The sequence below is a fragment of the Coregonus lavaretus genome (assembly GCF_964263955.1).
Source record: "Coregonus lavaretus genome assembly, chromosome: 14".
Lineage (NCBI taxonomy): Eukaryota > Metazoa > Chordata > Actinopteri > Salmoniformes > Salmonidae > Coregonus > Coregonus lavaretus.
In genome coordinates this window covers 11,197,503-11,216,843 of record NC_140001.1, presented here as the reverse complement: position 1 = coordinate 11,216,843, position 19,341 = coordinate 11,197,503, and the positions used below count along the sequence as shown (strand labels likewise).

Here is a 19,341-nt window from a genome sequence, read left to right as displayed (position 1 = left end):
TGGCTGTTAATCCTTCTCTATGGGAGACCTACCAGCTGTTTATACTTGTCTATAGGAGACCTACCGGCTGTTAACACAGTACTTCTCTATAGGAGACCTACCGGCTGTTAATACTTGTCTATAGGAGACCTACCAACTGTATATACTTGTCTATAGGAGACCTACCGGCTGTTCATACTTCTCTATGGGAGACCTACCGGTTGTTGATACTTGTCTATAGGAGACCTACCGGCTGTTCATACTTCTCTATGGGAGACCTGCCAGCTGTTTATACTTCTCTATAGGAGACCTGCCAGCTGTTAATACTTCTCTATAGGAGACCTACCGGCTGTTTATACTTGTCTTTTGGAGACCTACCAGCTGTTTACACTTCTCTAGAGGAGACCTGCCAGGTGTTTATACTTCTCTATGGGAGACCTGCCAGCTTTTTATACTTCTCTATGGGAGACCTACCGGCTGTTGAAACTTCTCTATAGGAGACCTACCAGCTGTTTATACTTCTCTATAGGAGACCTACCGGCTGTTGATATTTCTCTATAGGAGACCTACCAGCTGTTTATACTTCTCTATATGAGACCTACCGGCTGTTAATACTTCTCTATGGGTGACCTACCAGCTGTTTATACTTCTCTATGGGAGACCTACCGGCTGTTTATACTTGTCTATAGGAGACCTACCGGCTGTTAATACTTGTCTATAGGAGACCTACCAACTTTTTATACTTGTCTATAGGAGACCTACCGGCTGTTCATACTTCTCTATGGGAGACCTACCAGCTGTTGATACTTGCCTATAGGAGACCTACCAGCTGTTAATACTAGTCTATACAAGACCTACTGGCTGTTAATACTTGTCTATAGGAGACCTACCGGCTGTTAATACTTCTCTATGGGAGACCTAACAGCTGTTTATACTTCTCTATAGGAGACCTACCGGCTGTTTATAGTTGTCAATAGGAGACCTACCGGCTGTTTATACTTGTCTATAGGAGACCTACCGGCTGATAATACAGTACTTCTCTATAGGAGACCTACCGGCTGTTAATACTTCTCTATGGGAGACCTACCAGCTGTTGATACTTGTCTATAGGAGACCTAACAACTGTTTATACTTGTCTGTAGGAGACCTACCGGATGTTTATACTTGTCTATAGGAGACCTGCCAGATGTTTATACTTCTCTATGGGAGACCTGCCAGCTGTTATACTTGTCTATAGGAGAACTACCGGGTGTTTATACTTGTCTATAGGAGACCTACCGGCTGTTTATACTTGTCTATAGGAGACCTACCGGCTGTTTATACTTCTCTATATGAGACCTACCGGCTGTTAATAGTAGTCTATAGGAGCCCTACTGGCTGTTTATACTTGTCTATAGGAGACGTAACGGCTGTTAATATTTCTCTATGGGTGACCTACCAGCTGTTTATACTTCTCTATAGGAGACCTACCGGCTGTTTATACTTGTCTATAGGAGACCTACCGGCTGTTAATACTTGTCTATAGGAGACCTACCAACTGTTTATACTTGTCTATAGGAGACCTACCGGCTGTTCATACTTCTCTATGGGAGACCTACCAGCTGTTGATACTTGCCTATAGGAGACCTACCGGCTGTTAATACTAGTCTATACAAGACCTACTGGCTGTTAATACTTGTCTATAGGAGACCTACCGGCTGTTAATACTTATCTATGGGAGACCTACCAGCTGTTTATACTTGTCTATAGGAGACCTACCGGCTGATAATACAGTACTTCTCTATAGGAGACCTACCGGCTGTTAATACTTCTCTATGGGAGACCTACCAGCTGTTGATACTTGTCTATAGGAGACCTAACAACTGTTTATACTTGTCTGTAGGAGACCTACCGGCTGTTTATACTTGTCTATAGGAGACCTGCCAGCTGTTTATACTTCTCTATGGGAGACCTGCCAGCTGTTATACTTGTCTATAGGAGACCTACCGGGTGTTTATACTTGTCTATAGGAGACCTACCGGCTGTTTATACTTGTCTATAGGAGACCTACCGGCTGTTTATACTTGTCTTTTGGAGACCTACCAGCTGTTTACATTTCTCTAGAGGAGACCTGCCAGGTGTTTATACTTCTCTATGGGAGACCTGCCAGCTTTTTATACTTCTCTATAGGAGACCTACCGGCTGTTAATACTTGTCTATAGGAGACCTACCAGCTGTTTATACTTCTCTATAGGAGACCTACCGGCTGTTCATACTTCTCTATGGGAGACCTACCAGCTGTTGATACTTGCCTATAGGAGACATACCGGCTGTTTATACTTGTCTATAGGAGACCTACCAGCTGTTTATATTTCTCTATAGGAGACCTACCAGCTGTTTATATATCTCTATATGAGACCTACTGGCTGTTAATACTAGTCTATAGGAGACCTACTGGCTGTTAATCCTTCTCTATGGGAGACCTACCAGCTGTTTATACTTGTCTATAGGAGACCTACCGGCTGTTAACACAGTACTTCTCTATAGGAGACCTACCGGCTGTTAATACTTGTCTATAGGAGACCTACCAACTGTATATACTTGTCTATAGGAGACCTACCGGCTGTTCATACTTCTCTATGGGAGACCTACCGGCTGTTGATACTTGTCTATAGGAGACCTACCGGCTGTTCATACTTCTCTATGGGAGACCTGCCAGCTGTTTATACTTCTCTATAGGAGACCTGCCAGCTGTTAATACTTCTCTATAGGAGACCTACCGGCTGTTTATACTTGTCTTTTGGAGACCTACCAGCTGTTTACACTTCTCTAGAGGAGACCTGCCAGGTGTTTATACTTCTCTATGGGAGACCTGCCAGCTTTTTATACTTCTCTATGGGAGACCTACCGGCTGTTGATACTTCTCTATAGGAGACCTACCAGCTGTTTATACTTCTCTATAGGAGACCTACCGGCTGTTGATATTTCTCTATAGGAGACCTACCAGATGTTTATACTTCTCTATATGAGACCTACCGGCTGTTAATCCTAGTCTATAGGAGCCCTACTGGCTGTTTATACTTGTCTATAGGAGACGTAACGGCTGTTAATACTTCTCTATGGGTGACCTACCAGCTGTTTATACTTCTCTATGGGAGACCTACCGGCTGTTTATACTTGTCTATAGGAGACCTACCAACTGTTTATACTTGTCTATAGGAGACCTACCGGCTGTTCATACTTCTCTATGGGAGACCTACCAGCTGTTGATACTTGCCTATAGGAGACCTACCAGCTGTTAATACTAGTCTATACAAGACCTACTGGCTGTTAATACTTGTCTATAGGAGACCTACCGGCTGTTAATACTTCTCTATGGGAGACCTAACAGCTGTTTATACTTCTCTATAGGAGACCTACCGGCTGTTTATAGTTGTCAATAGGAGACCTACCGGCTGTTTATACTTGTCTATAGGAGACCTACCGGCTGATAATACAGTACTTCTCTATAGGAGACCTACCGGCTGTTAATACTTCTCTATGGGAGACCTACCAGCTGTTGATACTTGTGTATAGGAGACCTAACAACTGTTTATACTTGTCTGTAGGAGACCTACCGGCTGTTTATACTTGTCTATAGGAGACCTGCCAGCTGTTTATACTTCTCTATGGGAGACCTGCCAGCTGTTATACTTGTCGATAGGAGAACTACCGGGTGTTTATACTTGTCTATAGGAGACCTACCGGCTGTTTATACGTGTCTATAGGAGACCTACCGGCTGTTTATACTTGTCTTTTGGAGACCTACCAGCTGTTTACACTTCTCTAGAGGAGACCTGCCAGGTGTTTATACTTCTCTATGGGAGACCTGCCAGCTTTTTATACTTCTCTATGGGAGACCTACCGGCTGTTGATACTTCTCTATAGGAGACCTACCAGCTGTTTATACTTCTCTATAGGAGACCTACCGGCTGTTGATATTTCTCTATAGGAGACCTACCAGCTGTTTATACTTCTCTATAGGAGACCTACCGGCTGTTGATATTTCTCTATAGGAGACCTACCAGCTGTTTATACTTCTCTATATGAGACCTACCGGCTGTTAATAGTAGTCTATAGGAGCCCTACTGGCTGTTTATACTTGTCTATAGGAGACCTACCAACTGTTTATACGTGTCTATAGGAGACCTACCGGCTGTTCATAGTTCTCTATGGGAGACCTACCAGCTGTTGATACTTGCCTATAGGAGACCTACCGGCTGTTAATACTAGTCTATACAAGACCTACTGGCTGTTAATACTTGTCTATAGGAGACCTACCGGCTGTTAATACTTCTCTATGGGAGACCTACCAGCTGTTTATACTTCTCTATAGGAGACCTACCGGCTGTTTATAGTTGTCAATAGGAGACCTACTGGCTGTTTATACTTGTCTATAGGAGACCTACCGGCTGATAATACAGTACTTCTCTATAGGAGACCTACCGGCTGTTAATACTTCTCTATGGGAGACCTACCAGCTGTTGATACTTGTCTATAGGAGACCTAACAACTGTTTATACTTGTCTGTAGGAGACCTACCGGCTGTTTATACTTGTCTATAGGAGACCTGCCAGCTGTTTATACTTCTCTATGGGAGACCTGCCAGCTGTTATACTTGTCTATAGGAGACCTACCGGGTGTTTATACTTGTCTATAGGAGACCTACCGGCTGTTTATACTTGTCTATAGGAGACCTACCGGCTGTTTATACTTGTCTTTTGGAGACCTACCAGCTGTTTACATTTCTCTAGAGGAGACCTGCCAGGTGTTTATACTTCTCTATGGGAGACCTGCCAGCTTTTTATACTTCTCTATAGGAGACCTACCGGCTGTTAATACTTGTCTATCGGAGACCTACCAGCTGTTTATACTTCTCTATAGGAGACCTACCGGCTGTTCATACTTCTCTATGGGAGACCTACCAGCTGTTGATACTTGCCTATAGGAGACCTACCGGCTGTTTATACTTGTCTATAGGAGACCTACCAGCTGTTTATATTTCTCTATAGGAGACCTACCAGCTGTTTATACTTCTCTATATGAGACCTACCGGCTGTTAATACTAGTCTAAAGGAGACCTACTGGCTGTTAATCCTTCTCTATGGGAGACCTACCAGCTGTTTATACTTGTCTATAGGAGACCTACCGGCTGTTAACACAGTACTTCTCTATAGGAGACCTACCGGCTGTTAATACTTGTCTATAGGAGACCTACCAACTGTATATACTTGTCTATAGGAGACCTACCGGCTGTTCATACTTCTCTATGGGAGACCTACCGGCTGTTGATACTTGTATATAGGAGACCTACCGGCTGTTCATACTTCTCTATGGGAGACCTGCCAGCTGTTTATACTTCTCTATAGGAGACCTGCCAGCTGTTAATACTTCTCTATAGGAGACCTACCGGCTGTTTATACTTGTCTATAGGAGACCTGCCAGCTGTTTATACTTCTCTATAGGAGACCTACCGGCTGTTTATACTTCTCTAAGGGAGACCTGCCAGCTGTTTATACATGTCTATAGGAGACCTACCGGCTGTTTATACTTGTCTATAGGATACCTACCGGCTGTTTATACTTGTCTATAGGAGACCTACCGGCTGTTTATACTTGTCTATAGGAGACCTGCCAGCTGTTTATACTTCTCTATAGGAGACCTGCCAGGTGTTTATACTTCTCTATGGGAGACCTGCCAGCTGTTTATACTTCTCTATGGGAGACCTACCGGTTGTTGATACTTCTCTATAGGCGACCTACCAGCTGTTTATACTTCTCTATAGGAGACCTACCGGCTGTTGATATTTCTCTATAGGAGACCTACCAGCTGTTTTTACTTCTCTATATGAGACCTACCGGCTGTTAATACTAGTCTATAGGAGACCTACTGGCTGTTAATCCTTGTTTTTAGGAGACCTAACGGCTGTTAATACTTCTCTATGGGTGACCTACCAGCTGTTTATACTTCTCTATGGGAGACCTACCGGCTGTTTATACTTGTCTATAGGAGACCTACCTGCTGTTTATACTTCTCTATTGGAGACCTACCGGCTGTTTATACTTCTCTATAGGAGACCTACCGGCTGTTTATACTTCTCTTTGGGAGACCTGCCAGCTGTTTATACTTGTCTATAGGAGACCTACCGGCTGTTAACACAGTACTTCTCTATAGGAGACCTACCGGCTGTTAATACTTGTCTATAGGAGACCTACCAACTGTATATACTTGTCTATAGGAGACCTACCGGCTGTTCATACTTCTCTATGGGAGACCTACCGGCTGTTGATACTTGTCTATAGGAGACCTACCGGCTGTTCATACTTCTCTATGGGAGACCTGCCAGCTGTTTATACTTCTCTATAGGAGACCTGCCAGCTTTTTATACTTCTCTATAGGAGACCTACCGGCTGTTAATACTTGTCTATAGGAGACCTACCAGCTGTTTATACTTCTCTATAGGAGACCTACCGGCTGTTCATACTTCTCTATGGGAGACCTACCAGCTGTTGATACTTGCCTATAGGAGACCTATCGGCTGTTTATACTTCTCTATATGAGACCTACCGGCTGTTAATACTAGTTTATAGGAGACCTACTGGCTGTTAATCCTTCTCTATGGGAGACCTACCAGCTGTTTATACTTGTCTATAGGAGACCTACCGGCTGTTAACACAGTACTTCTCTATAGGAGACCTACCGGCTGTTAATACTTGTCTATAGGAGACCTACCAACTGTATATACTTGTCTATAGGAGACCTACCGGCTGTTCATACTTCTCTATGGGAGACCTACCGGCTGTTGATACTTGTCTATAGGAGACCTACCGGCTGTTCATACTTCTCTATGGGAGACCTGCTAGCTGTTTATACTTCTCTATAGGAGACCTGCCAGCTGTTAATACTTCTCTATAGGAGACCTACCGGCTGTTTATACTTGTCTATAGGAGACCTGCCAGCTGTTTATACTTCTCTATAGGAGACCTACCGGCTGTTTATACTTCTCTATGGGAGACCTGCCAGCTGTTTATACATGTCTATAGGAGACCTACCTGCTGTTTATACTTGTCTATAGGATACCTACCGGCTGTTTATACTTGTCTATACGAGACCTACCGGCTGTTTATACTTGTCTATAGGAGACCTGCCAGCTGTTTATACTTCTCTATAGGAGACCTGCCAGGTGTTTATACTTCTCTATGGGAGACCTGCCAGCTGTTTATACTTCTCTATGGGAGAGCTACCGGTTGTTGATACTTCTCTATAGGAGACCTACCAGCTGTTTTTACTTCTCTATATGAGACCTACCGGCTGTTAATACTAGTCTATAGGAGACCTACTGGCTGTTAATCCTTGTTTTTAGGAGACCTAACGGCTGTTAACACTTCTCTATGGGTGACCTACCAGCTGTTTATACTTCTCTATGGGAGACCTACCGGCTGTTTATACTTGTCTATAGGAGACCTACCTGCTGTTTATACTTCTCTATTGGAGACCTACCGGCTGTTTATACTTCTCTATAGGAGACCTACCGGCTGTTTATACTTCTCTTTGGGAGACCTGCCAGCTGTTTATACTTGTCTATAGGAGACCTACCGGCTGTTAACACAGTACTTCTCTATAGGAGACCTACCGGCTGTTAATACTTGTCTATAGGAGACCTACCAACTGTATATACTTGTCTATAGGAGACCTACCGGCTGTTCATACTTCTCTATGGGAGACCTACCGGCTGTTGATACTTGTCTATAGGAGACCTACCGGCTGTTCATACTTCTCTATGGGAGACCTCTCAGCTGTTTATACTTCTCTATAGGAGACCTGCCAGCTGTTAATACTTCTCTATAGGAGACCTACCGGCTGTTTATACTTGTCTATAGGAGACCTGCCAGCTGTTTATACTTCTCTATAGGAGACCTACCGGCTGTTTATACTTGTCTATAGGAGACCTGCCAGCTGTTTATACTTCTCTATAGGAGACCTACCGGCTGTTTATAATTCTCTATGGGAGACCTGCCAGCTGTTTATACATGTCTATAGGAGACCTACCGGCTGTTTATACTTGTCTATAGGATACCTACCGGCTGTTTATACTTGTCTATAGGAGACCTACCGGCTGTTTATACTTGTCTATAGGAGACCTGCCAGCTGTTTATACTTCTCTATAGGTGACCTGCCAGGTGTTTATACTTCTCTATGGGAGACCTGCCAGCTGTTTATACTTCTCTATGGGAGACCTACCGGTTGTTGATACTTCTCTATAGGCGACCTACCAGCTGTTTATACTTCTCTATAGGAGACCTACCGGCTGTTGATATTTCTCTATAGGAGACCTACCAGCTGTTTTTACTTCTCTATATGAGACCTACCGGCTGTTAATACTAGTCTATAGGAGACCTACTGGCTGTTAATCCTTGTTTTTAGGAGACCTAACGGCTGTTAATACTTGTCTATAGGAGACCTACCAACTGTATATACTTGTCTATAGGAGACCTACCGGCTGTTCATACTTCTCTATGGGAGACCTACCGGCTGTTGATACTTGTCTATAGGAGACCTACCGGCTGTTCATACTTCTCTATGGGAGACCTGCCAGCTGTTTATACTTCTCTATAGGAGACCTGCCAGCTGTTAATACTTCTCTATAGGAGACCTACCGGTTGTTTATACTTGTCTATAGGAGACCTGCCAGCTGTTTATACTTCTCTATAGGAGACCTACCGGCTGTTTATACTTCTCTATGGGAGACCTGCCAGCTGTTTATACATGTCTATAGGAGACCTACCGGCTGTTTCTACTTGTCTATAGGATACCTACCGGCTGTTTATACTTGTCTATAGGAGACCTACCGGCTGTTTATACTTGTCTATAGGAGACCTGCCAGCTGTTTATACTTCTCTATGGGAGACCTGCCAGATGTTTATACTTCTCTATGGGAGACCTACCGCCTGTTTATACAGTACTTCTCTATATGAGACCTACCAACTGTTAATACAGTACTTCTCTATAGGAGACCTACCAACTGTTAATACAGTACTTCTCTATAGGAGACCTACCAGCTGTTAATACAGTACTTCTCTGTAGGAGACCTGCCAGCTGTTAATACAGCACTTCTCTATAGAGACCTACCAGCTGTTTATACTTCTCTATGGGAGACCTGCCAGCTGTTAATACAGTACTTCTCTATGGGAGACCTGCCAGCTGTTAATACAGTACTTCTCTATGGGAGACCTGCCAGCTGTTTATACTTCTCTATGGGAGACCTGCCAGCTGTTTATACTTCTCTATGGGAGACCTGCCAGCTGTTTATACTTCTCTATGGGAGACCTGCCAGCTGTTTATACTTCTCTATAGGAGACCTACCGGCTGTGCTTCAATTGACTATTATCTAACAAGTGAGAGAGCAGCAGGACAGAGACAGACCACTTCTACCTCCTTTGCTTTGGTATGCTAAGTGTTGCCTATCCAACCAAGTAGAATACAGGGAGCTGTGTCTCCAAGTGGTTCTATTTGTGGTATATTTCAATGGGGAGACATTTACTGTGTTAGCAGAAGGAAACCCCAGACAAATGTAAGGGTGTTGTTTGATTAGCCCCAGAACCCATTGACATGCCACTTCCAAAGGTCGTGTTAGAGACTCCTTTAAGACTGCTTCAAAATACACTGCTGCACACGCCAGGGAGATGGCTGGGAAAATCACTAAGGCCATAAAAAACAATGGTGTAGAGGCGAAGTGCAATGCTGTTTCATTGTACAAAGCAAAGCAGTCATGTGTATACAGACGAAGTGGGGGCTTGCTAAGTGTATGTGTGTGTGTGTGTGTGTGTGTGTGTGTGTGTGTGTGTGTGTCTGTGTGTGTGTGCGTGCGTGTGTGTGTGAGAGGGATAAATCCCCTCCATATTTCATGCTTGTCACTGATATCCAGATTAAGTTACACGGCTGAGGAAATACCAAAATAATGAATAAACGATGGAGCATTAGACTGAGACAGACCCTGAGACTATCAGGACAATCAGGCGCACATTTCCTTTCCAAAACACAGAAAGCCTCCGATATCCCAGAGAAACCAGCCGAGAGAGTCTTGTTTTCCTGAGCTTAGCAGCGGGACTTCTATGTTTCATGAGGAAGATTGAAGGGTTTCTCTCCCTGGGACATCCAGCCAGAGGCCTGTAATTACAATCAAGCCTGCTAATGACAGCTAGAGCAACAGTCTTCACAATATTTTCTTCACAATAATTTCTCTACTCTCTGTTATTGTAATAATGGTGAATTAGTAATGGTTCTTCACATCATTGTATCGTCGTAGAGTAGGGCTCCCCAACTGGAGGCCCGTGGGTGGTTTTATTTGACCCCCCAAGTTTTCTGAGGGTTTTTGTTTTTTATGAAACTTTTTTAGATTTTTTTATTTTTCATTGTTGGACTTAAAAGAACGTTAAAACACCAGGAAATCAGCTCCAAGACGTTTTTATTTTAGAAATCTGTTCCCAAGTATTCCCATGCATAATAGAGAGACACGTGATCGTATACAAATGTAAGCAAGGTTTGAAATGATTATGTTTTAGTCAAACATTATATCTGTTTGAGCTTCTTGCGGTCTACAAATTATTTGTGAATATGTTCCAGCCCCCCGACCATCCACTCAAGAGAAAATCGTCCCGCGGCTGAATCTAGTTGATGACCCCTGTTGTAGAGTACGTACACAGAGCTGGCTTCTCAATAAGCAGGCACTGGGGACCAATGGCGTCATGCTCAGCGGAACAGAAGAGGGCACAGGCCCCCCTAATTTAAACCATTATTTGTACTGAATTATTTTTAAGGCATTGAATATGTAGAAAGTAGAGCCCCCACACGCAGATACTCCAACAAAACATTGAAGGTTCCAACCCATACCAACGTTTTGAGCCTGATATTACCTGCGCAGTACCCGAAAAGACATGTGCTTTTGATCTCATATGTTAAAGACATTGAGTATGGCCATCCGTGTCCCCTAAAAGTGAACAGTATGTGCTGTGGAGACAACAGGGAGGTGATCCATCCACCTCTGTTCTGTACTGTCTACTTTTGACCCCAGGGTCACTGCCCAAGGATTGAGCATCAGCTTACTTTCTCTGTGTTTCACAGCACAGACCAGCGCTTCGGAGCGAAGAGGAACCCTTTAACACGTTACGGAAAAAAAGTATGTGATATATGAACGTTACTCTTTCTGCAATGTCAATCATTTGGGCATAAGTGCCCATCCCCCCCCCCCCCCCCTCTCATCTCTCTGTTCCATATGCTGACCATAATTCACACTCAGTCTACCAATGACCTCTTTGTGAATGTACGTCCGTAGATGGGCTTGTGGAAAAGTATGATACACTTTCCAGTTTCACATGTAATGTTTCTCCCTGCGAGGATGTGTGCACAAAAGCGCTGGAGAACTGTAATGGTGTGCTGTACAGGGCTCCAACCCGTTAGGGAGCTGTGTTCAGGTGATAATGGTATGGAAAGCAAAACAATATTTTAAAGAAGGTAATGACTTGTGAGAGGGTTTTGTTACAATGTGAACTGTACAACAATATGGAGTCTTGCTTTGGTAGTCATCATATTTTCTCTAATTCAATACATTTGTTCTCTCATATCGCTCACATTTTCATATCTATTTTAGTTCAAACGTTCAGGCAGCAATAGGACACCTCCTGGATACATGTTGCATTGTCGCAAGGAACCAATGTTCAGGAGTTACTCAAGATTTTCAAGTGAAAGTAGCCATTCCAGTTCATTGACAGCAGCGTTTTCTGTAGACAAAGCTTTGAGCTGTAAAGGTCATGTCTTGCAACTAGTTCAATGTTAAACAGCGCTACCTGCTGGTAATAGGACTGTACTACTAACAAAGAGAAGTCCTGTTGACCATCATAGTAAAAGTCAAAGCTTACTGCTGAACATTAAATCATGGTTTGTAACGGTTTGAAATATAGCCTGCCCCAGACTGTCAATACATGTAATGGTGGTGACTTACAAACAAAAAGGACACATGAGTAAAATCAACAAACTTTTGTTTTTATTTCTTTGGTGACTGAGAGCAGGTAAAACAGTCTTGTTTTCTTTAAACATTTCTTTCACAAACATCCCAGACTTTCACATTGTAAAATAAAAAGTTATACTGTAAATATAAAACGTTATTATGTGCACTTTAATGCTAAAACACAACAAACAAAACAAGACAAACAAAACAAGACAACAACTGCTGGATGACCGTCATCAATTGTGCAACACAAAATCTGTACAAAGTGTTTGGTAATATTGTGACGGGGACAGGGCAATTGCAGCTGATTGAAGCCCTACACTTTGGTCCATTGTTGACCCCTAAATGTCATATTATAAGGCCTATCTAGCGTAGTGTGTAGTAAAGGAATATCTTCATCACATTGACTCAGATACTGTGATGTTAGCTGTCTCCTGCAAAGCATGTAAAATACATGTAGAATTGAGACTAGTCAGACCAAGTGATTGCATCATCAGAATATTTCACTTACAAAACAATAACGTAGCAAGAAGAGGAAGAGCAGCTTGAAAAATAAATTATTTTGTTAAAAAAGGTGTTTGTTCAAGTCTTTCGGAGTGTTTCACTAAGTACATTCTCTCAATAGTAGTTTTACATTGACCTAAGAAATCAGCACATGGAAGCGAAGAGCTTTAGTCACCTACAGAAAAGTTACCCCCACCGGCAGAACAGAAGCAAAGCAAAATGTTTTAAGGATTTTTATAACATTGTTTTTGTAACATTAAAATACCTCACATTTGTTGTAAACGTAGCAAGGAATTCCAGGTTATATTGTCTAGAAAACATACATTCCATAACCCTCCTTTCCCTTCTGTAGTTTCATTCAACACTGCCAAATAATTTACAGGTCTATGGCTTTACTTCAATGTATAAGGCCTTTATGGCTTAGGAAGAGACACTCATTTGGCCCTCAGTCAAATAATACTTCTCCTTTCTAGTTTCTCAACATACAATAGAAAGCAAAAATGTTAAATGGGTGTGCACAAACATTAACCCATTATCAACGCATAATATATTCTTTATATATCTATGGATGAGATGGGATGAAGACTGCAGCGGATGACAGAGAGCTGGCGATTTGTTCAAAGCTGCCCCCCCTCAGTTTTTCTTTCAGTGATCTGAAATCTGATTGGTCAATGACGTGTGTCATCTGATAGTCCCAAGCTCGGTATTGGATGAAAAACTCTGTATAAAATACATACAGTAATCATGTGTAACAACAAGACCTCTATTGACGAGGTGATAAACCCAAGCATAGATCCTCTTTCTTTGAAATGTAATTTCCGGATAACTGAGAGGACCTCAACTGAGAGATGGATTGTGTACTGTGGATTCATTTGATTATTAGTGCCTGTGTAGCACAGACTATTCGGCAAATTAATTGTATTCTTTTGCATAACATAAGCGCTATAATTTCACAAAAGCTGGTATTTGCCTGTATCTTTTTCCCAATGTAAGAGCTGAACGCTCTCCAGTCTGTATAAAATTGAGAAAATCGTATAGTTGAGGATGAATGCACTATTTGGTCCAAAGTACTTACCAGTACACTTTCCCAGTAGACAGCTGAAGGTATCCACTTTGGCTTTGTTATAAAATAGTGTCCCTTTATAAGAATATTCATAAAATAATATTTCTTTAAAAAGGCACATCATTCGAAGATTTCATCATCAAAACTGCACGAAAATTGTAAATATCCTTTGGGTTTCTCTTTTAGTCCTTTTAGTTTTCATTAAAATGTTCTTCTAATTTTTTCATTCTATTTAAAAAACATCCACATAAGTGACAGTCCTGCGTTCCTACAGTGTAGGCTCTGCTGGTTCTGAGTAGACATAACCTAGCGTAACCATGGCTATCATTGTCTTCTGCTTCGCCTTATCACCGATCTCCCCTCTCTCCTTCCTCGATGGTGAGGATGATGATGTCGGGCCGCCGCCTCGTCGGACCGCCGCTTGTAGTTGTTGCTACTGAACAGGCTGTAGCTCTGCCTCCTCGAGAAGGCCCTCTGGAAGTTTGATGCTGAAGAAGAAACAATAGCACTTGTGGAGTGAAAACCAGTAAACAGAGAGATCCTCACTAGAATCAATCAATCAATCTACTGTACTCACGACTCATGCAGGCGATTTTGGGGATGTCCCATCGGCCGTCTTCACGGCAACGGATGGTTGGCACGTGCCTCTGGATGAAGCCGTCCCTACACTGGTACCTCACCAGCGCGTTGATCTCATAGCGTGACCTCTTCCTGCCGAAGGTCCGAGCATTCTGTACCAGAGGGGGCTGGTTACAGGCCACTGGGAAGAACACACAGGGGTTGATGGGAGAATGAATGGCTGAATGGATGGATGGATGGATGGATGAATGAATGAATGAATGAATGAATGAATGAATGAATGAATGAATGAATGAATGAATTGATGGATGGATGGATGGATGGATGGATGGATGGATGGATGGATGGATGGATGGATGGATGGATGGATGGATGGATGGATGAGTGAATGAATTAATTATACAGAAATGTACACAGTCAGTGGATTAAAATAGCTCTCAACAAGGCTCTTCAATACATTTACATTTTAGTCATTTAGCAGACGGTCCTGTCCAGAGCGACATACAGTTAGTGCATTCATCTTAAGATATCTAGGTGGGACAATTATTATGGGACAATTATGGCTAACATTAAAGTTCTTTTGTGGCATTTTTAAACTGTATCTCTGTCTTACCTGTGCCTTTCTTGCAGGTGAATGTGAGATGGTAGTTGCAGGGCACGTCATTCCACTGGCCGTCCTCATGCCAGATCATCACCACACAGTCCTCTCCAGATGAGAAGAAACTGTCTGGCTGGTTGGGACGCCAGTTCTCATATTGCTATGGGAAAAGAAGAAGAAACAAACCATCATGATTGGATCATCATCATCATCATTGTCCCCTTCTTCATCATCATAAGAAGGATTGGACCAGGATCACAGTAAAGACACCTAGCAAGTCCTGTAGCTCAGTTGGTAGAGCATGGCGCTTGCAACGCCAGGGTTGTGGGTTCGATTCCCACGGGGGGCCAGTATGAAAAATGTATGCACTCACTAACTGTAAGTCTCTCTGGATAAGAGCGTCTGCTAAATGACTAAAATGTAAAAAATGTAATGACAGCTAACAGCATGCTGGCCACACTCGTTATCTCTGGGGTATAATTGGAACAATAGATATGGTCAGTGATAGTCAACTCTGGGGCAAAGGCCATCCAATCAGTACATGCACCTTTACAGTGGTTCCCAAACATGTCTTACCCCTAACATGACCCACCAGCACCCTGTGTAGTTAGTACCCATTGCTATTCCATAGAAGTGCAAGTTAGACTCAATTGATAGTTAAGGGACTTGAACTTTAATTAATAATATGTAGGCAAAAATGCTGTTGAAAATATGAAAATAATTGTAATTGGTTATCAATGAGGTTAAAATAGCTTTCCAGTGTGTAGTTAGGTTGGTGGGGCAATTTCTGAATAACTCAAATGTGGCAGCTGAATGTAATGCTTAGACGATCCACTGGAGGGCTCTATGTTCCTTCTGCCTGTTAAGATCAACACAGACGTATTGACACATCTGGAACTATAATAATGGTCATGTTGAGCTCATCATCACAACAATACTTTTTTATCCGATTTAACCTTCATTTTACCAGGTAGATGGTGTGAAAACAATTTTTCACTTACAGCGACAACTTGGTGAAGAGTTGCAGGGGAGATAGATAACTGTAGAATGTACTGTGACTTTGGGTAAGCTAAATTACTTTTTACTTTCTCCTACTTTCAAACAGACTCTCCTACTCCTCTGTCTCTCTAACAACCCTCTTTCCCTCCATCCCTCTCTCCTAAACCTCTCCACCCTATCTCCTTACCCCCTCTTTCCTCACCCCCTCTACCTCTCTCTCCTCACCCCCTCTCTCCTATCTCCACACCCCCTTCACCCCTCTCTCCTCACCCCCTCTCTCCTCACACCTTCCACCCCTCTCTCCTCTCTCCTCACCCCTCTCCCATCACCCCCCCACCCCTCTCCTCACCCCCTCCACTCCTCTATCCTCACCCCCTCCACCCCTCTCCTCTCTCCTCACCCACTCCATCCCTCTATCGTCACCCCCTCCACCCCTCTCCTCTCTCCTCACCCCCTCCACCCTTCTCTACTCCACCCTCACCCCTCCACCCTGCTGCCTCAGTTCCCAGAGGACACTGTAACCCACTGCCCAGCTACATTATGACATCACCCGCCAGCCCTGTGAGAGGCTTCGCTCCAAAGCCAAACAAAGGAACAGAAAAGAGGCCAAATCACAAAATAAACTGAGCCTGTGAGCCCTGCTCAGATAAACGTTATACTGCTACAGTTGTGCTGTGCAGCATGGAAACACTCATGGGAAATACAAGGTTTCTACCACATATACACCGTCATATTGCACATTTGTAAGATGGAGGATATCTTGATTCAATGTGAAGTATTGGATATTATAAACCGGGTAGTTTGGGTCCTGGATGCTGATTGGCTGAAACAGCATTTTAGCCGTGTGTACACTGAGTGTACAAAACATTATGAACACCTGGTCTTTTCATGACATAGACTGACCAGGTGAATCCAGGTGAAAGCTATAATCCCTTTTTGCTGTCACTTGTCAAATCCACTTCAATCAGTGTAGATGAGGACAATTGAGACATGGATTGTGTATGTGTGCCAGTCAGAGGGTGAATGGGCAAGACAAAAGGTTTAAGTGCCTTTGAACGGGGTATGGTAGTAGGTGCCAGGCGCACCGGTTTGTGTCAAGAACTGCAACGCTGCTGGGTTTTTCACGCTCAATAGTTTTCAGTGTGTATCAAGAATGTTCCACCACCCAAAGGACATCCAGACAATGTTACTATTGTAACTCTGCTTCAACACACGATAATTTCCGCACACACACACACACATACAGATGTAGGATCTTAATTTGATCACCCTGTTACAGGAGAACTTTCCTGCAATACAAAAATGTAAAACTAGAGTATTTGAGCTATAAAAAAAGCTTCGGATTTTTGTAATTTCCACTTTTAAATGTCAGACTTGATTTTCTCTTATGAAAAACGTATCAACCCCTACAAAAATGTACATGAATTTTAATCCACATAATAATTCACATTTCCTGTTGCTGCAGGATAATTTTCCTGCTGTAGCAAACTGGCTCAAATTAAGATCCTACACCTGTATACACACAGCTGCAGAGCTGCGTGCAATGCACCGCTGCATTGATCAGAGCTACCATCTCTCAGCTAGGCTTTAGGTTCAAACAGTCTGTTCAAAGCCGTGACCCCCCACTCTCACCCCGTTCCTCCCCCGAGGCCCCATGCAGGAACCCACAAGGAACCTTGTTATTACGGTTAGTAAACACAACCTCAGCTTCCTGCTCAGCTGACTGACGTAGCACATGCCCACAACAGCCCCCCCCGCATCCTCCCCCAAATAATCAAACAGCCTCTCCCTCACACAAAACCAAAATTACCCCCTCCTGTCCACCCCACACATGCAAATTATAATTCCTACAATTCCTGAATGAATTGAGAATCAATGTTGTGTGTGTTAAATGTGTTTGTTGTTTTACACAAGAGAGGATTTAATACTGTTAAGGTAGATACACTCGGTTCCCAGATAAAGCCGCAATACAGTAACGCTGACCACCCACCCACCCAGGACCACTACCCACCCCCACCTCTCTCTCTGCTGCCGGGGACAGGTGCTGCCCATCTGTGTGTCTGGCTGCTGGTGGCCCTCCCCCCAGCTGCCTGCTGTGCTTCCTGAGGAGAGGGAGAGGCCTGTACCTGTCTGCGCCTGTCAGCTCCTCTCCCTGCTGGGTCACTGATACCTTTATTCCCATCTCTCTCAGCTGAGAGGGGGTTCTATCTGCCCGCAAAAGGACACAGCTTATCTTCTGCCCCCCAGGCCCTCTCTGTCCTCCACCCTTCCCCCAACCCTCTCTCTCTGGTGATGGTGTGGTCTTATCTTTGAAGTGAAGAGCCAATCTGTTCAACCTGGCCGAAAGTAGTAATTAACCACTTTCCTGTCTAGTGAGGGGAATCTGCAGTGCGTTTACACGACCACAAACAAACAAGCTTCCACTTGTGCAGACACATACACTACATATACTGAGGCTCAGTATGTCTATTTTCCTCCCTCTATTACAATCAACAGACATACACAATTCAAGCCAGCGTGGTTATTGTTATAGTTTGTGAATGACAGAGATTGTTGTTAGTGAAAGGCACCCCATGTCACTGGACATGCAGTGTAGCATTACTATAGCAATATAATTAATAGAACAGGCTTGGAACCTCTAACCCTGGCAATTTGACTGGTAAACTCATGGTTACACTTGCAATGGCTGCCTGGTATTGTGATGCAATAATTTCCATGGTAATGTAGAATGTTCATTCAAATTATGTTAACTGATGTGGCTCATGCGATGGAATGTAATTTCTGTAATGTCAGTTGAGTTGATTCAACAAATCACCGCACCGATTATTGGGTACACTTCCTGCTTTTACTTCCTGCTTTGCCTTTATGGGTACACTCGCAATGGCCGGCCCAGTCCACCCATTATGCCATCATTGATTTGAATGGGGATGCCTGTTCAATTAATTTTTTTCTATGAGCATGACACCAAGCAAGTGAGCTTGTCCAACAGGGTGTAGAGGAGATAGTAGGGTACGTCATGGGAAAGTGACCACAGTGAGTTTCCTCATTCACCACCGCAGGAAATGACACATCTCCCAGATTACTGTGTTTGTCAGCAGTATCCCTCTAAATATTTACCAGGATTCAACATTGTTTGTTGAGGCAAAAAAGTGTGAGAACCCCTTCTTACCATGGGCATGCTGTCGGTCCAGCAGAAGTCATTCTCGTACATCTTATCGTTCAGGCCGATCCACTGGTAGTCCTGTCCAAGGCCTGCCGTGAAGGGCACAATAAAACACAGTGGGTCAATGAGTTGATTCCACTGCCTTATTGGGCGTTTTTCACTCCCTCCATAAAGAGAGAGGCATTTTTCTACACATGCATCACTCTTCCTGTTCCAACTGCCTGCGTTCTCTCTCTCTCTCTCTCTCAGCCAAGACGTTTGTCGTCTACTCCACTGTCGCTGCCAACCACCCAATAACTTACTGTAGTAATGCACAATACCTCTCTGCTCCACAGCCCATATTAATTGATGAGATTAGCCTTCACTGACTTTAAGACAAGGATAAATCTGTTGGGAATTCCCTGGTGTTTCTGCAAATTCCAGATGTAGGATAA

At 43.4% G+C, this 19,341-nt stretch overlaps 1 protein-coding gene across 1 annotated transcript in view; it reads right to left on the bottom strand.

Annotated features, from left to right (window-relative positions):
• Nucleotides 1-13,792: 13,792 nt before the first annotated feature.
• The window catches only part of LOC311140886 (versican core protein-like), a gene marked incomplete at its 5' end in the record, with an annotated part of 56,715 nt that continues 51,166 nt past the window's right edge, over nt 13,793-19,341 (bottom strand). Inside the window, 4 exons of the mRNA XM_084176160.1 lie at nt 13,793-14,056; nt 14,146-14,328; nt 14,761-14,905; nt 18,914-18,996. Of these exons, the coding sequence (XP_084032286.1) occupies nt 13,893-14,056; nt 14,146-14,328; nt 14,761-14,905; nt 18,914-18,996 (575 nt within the window). The 3' untranslated portion in view covers nt 13,793-13,892. The remainder of the gene's footprint in view (nt 14,057-14,145; nt 14,329-14,760; nt 14,906-18,913; nt 18,997-19,341) is intronic.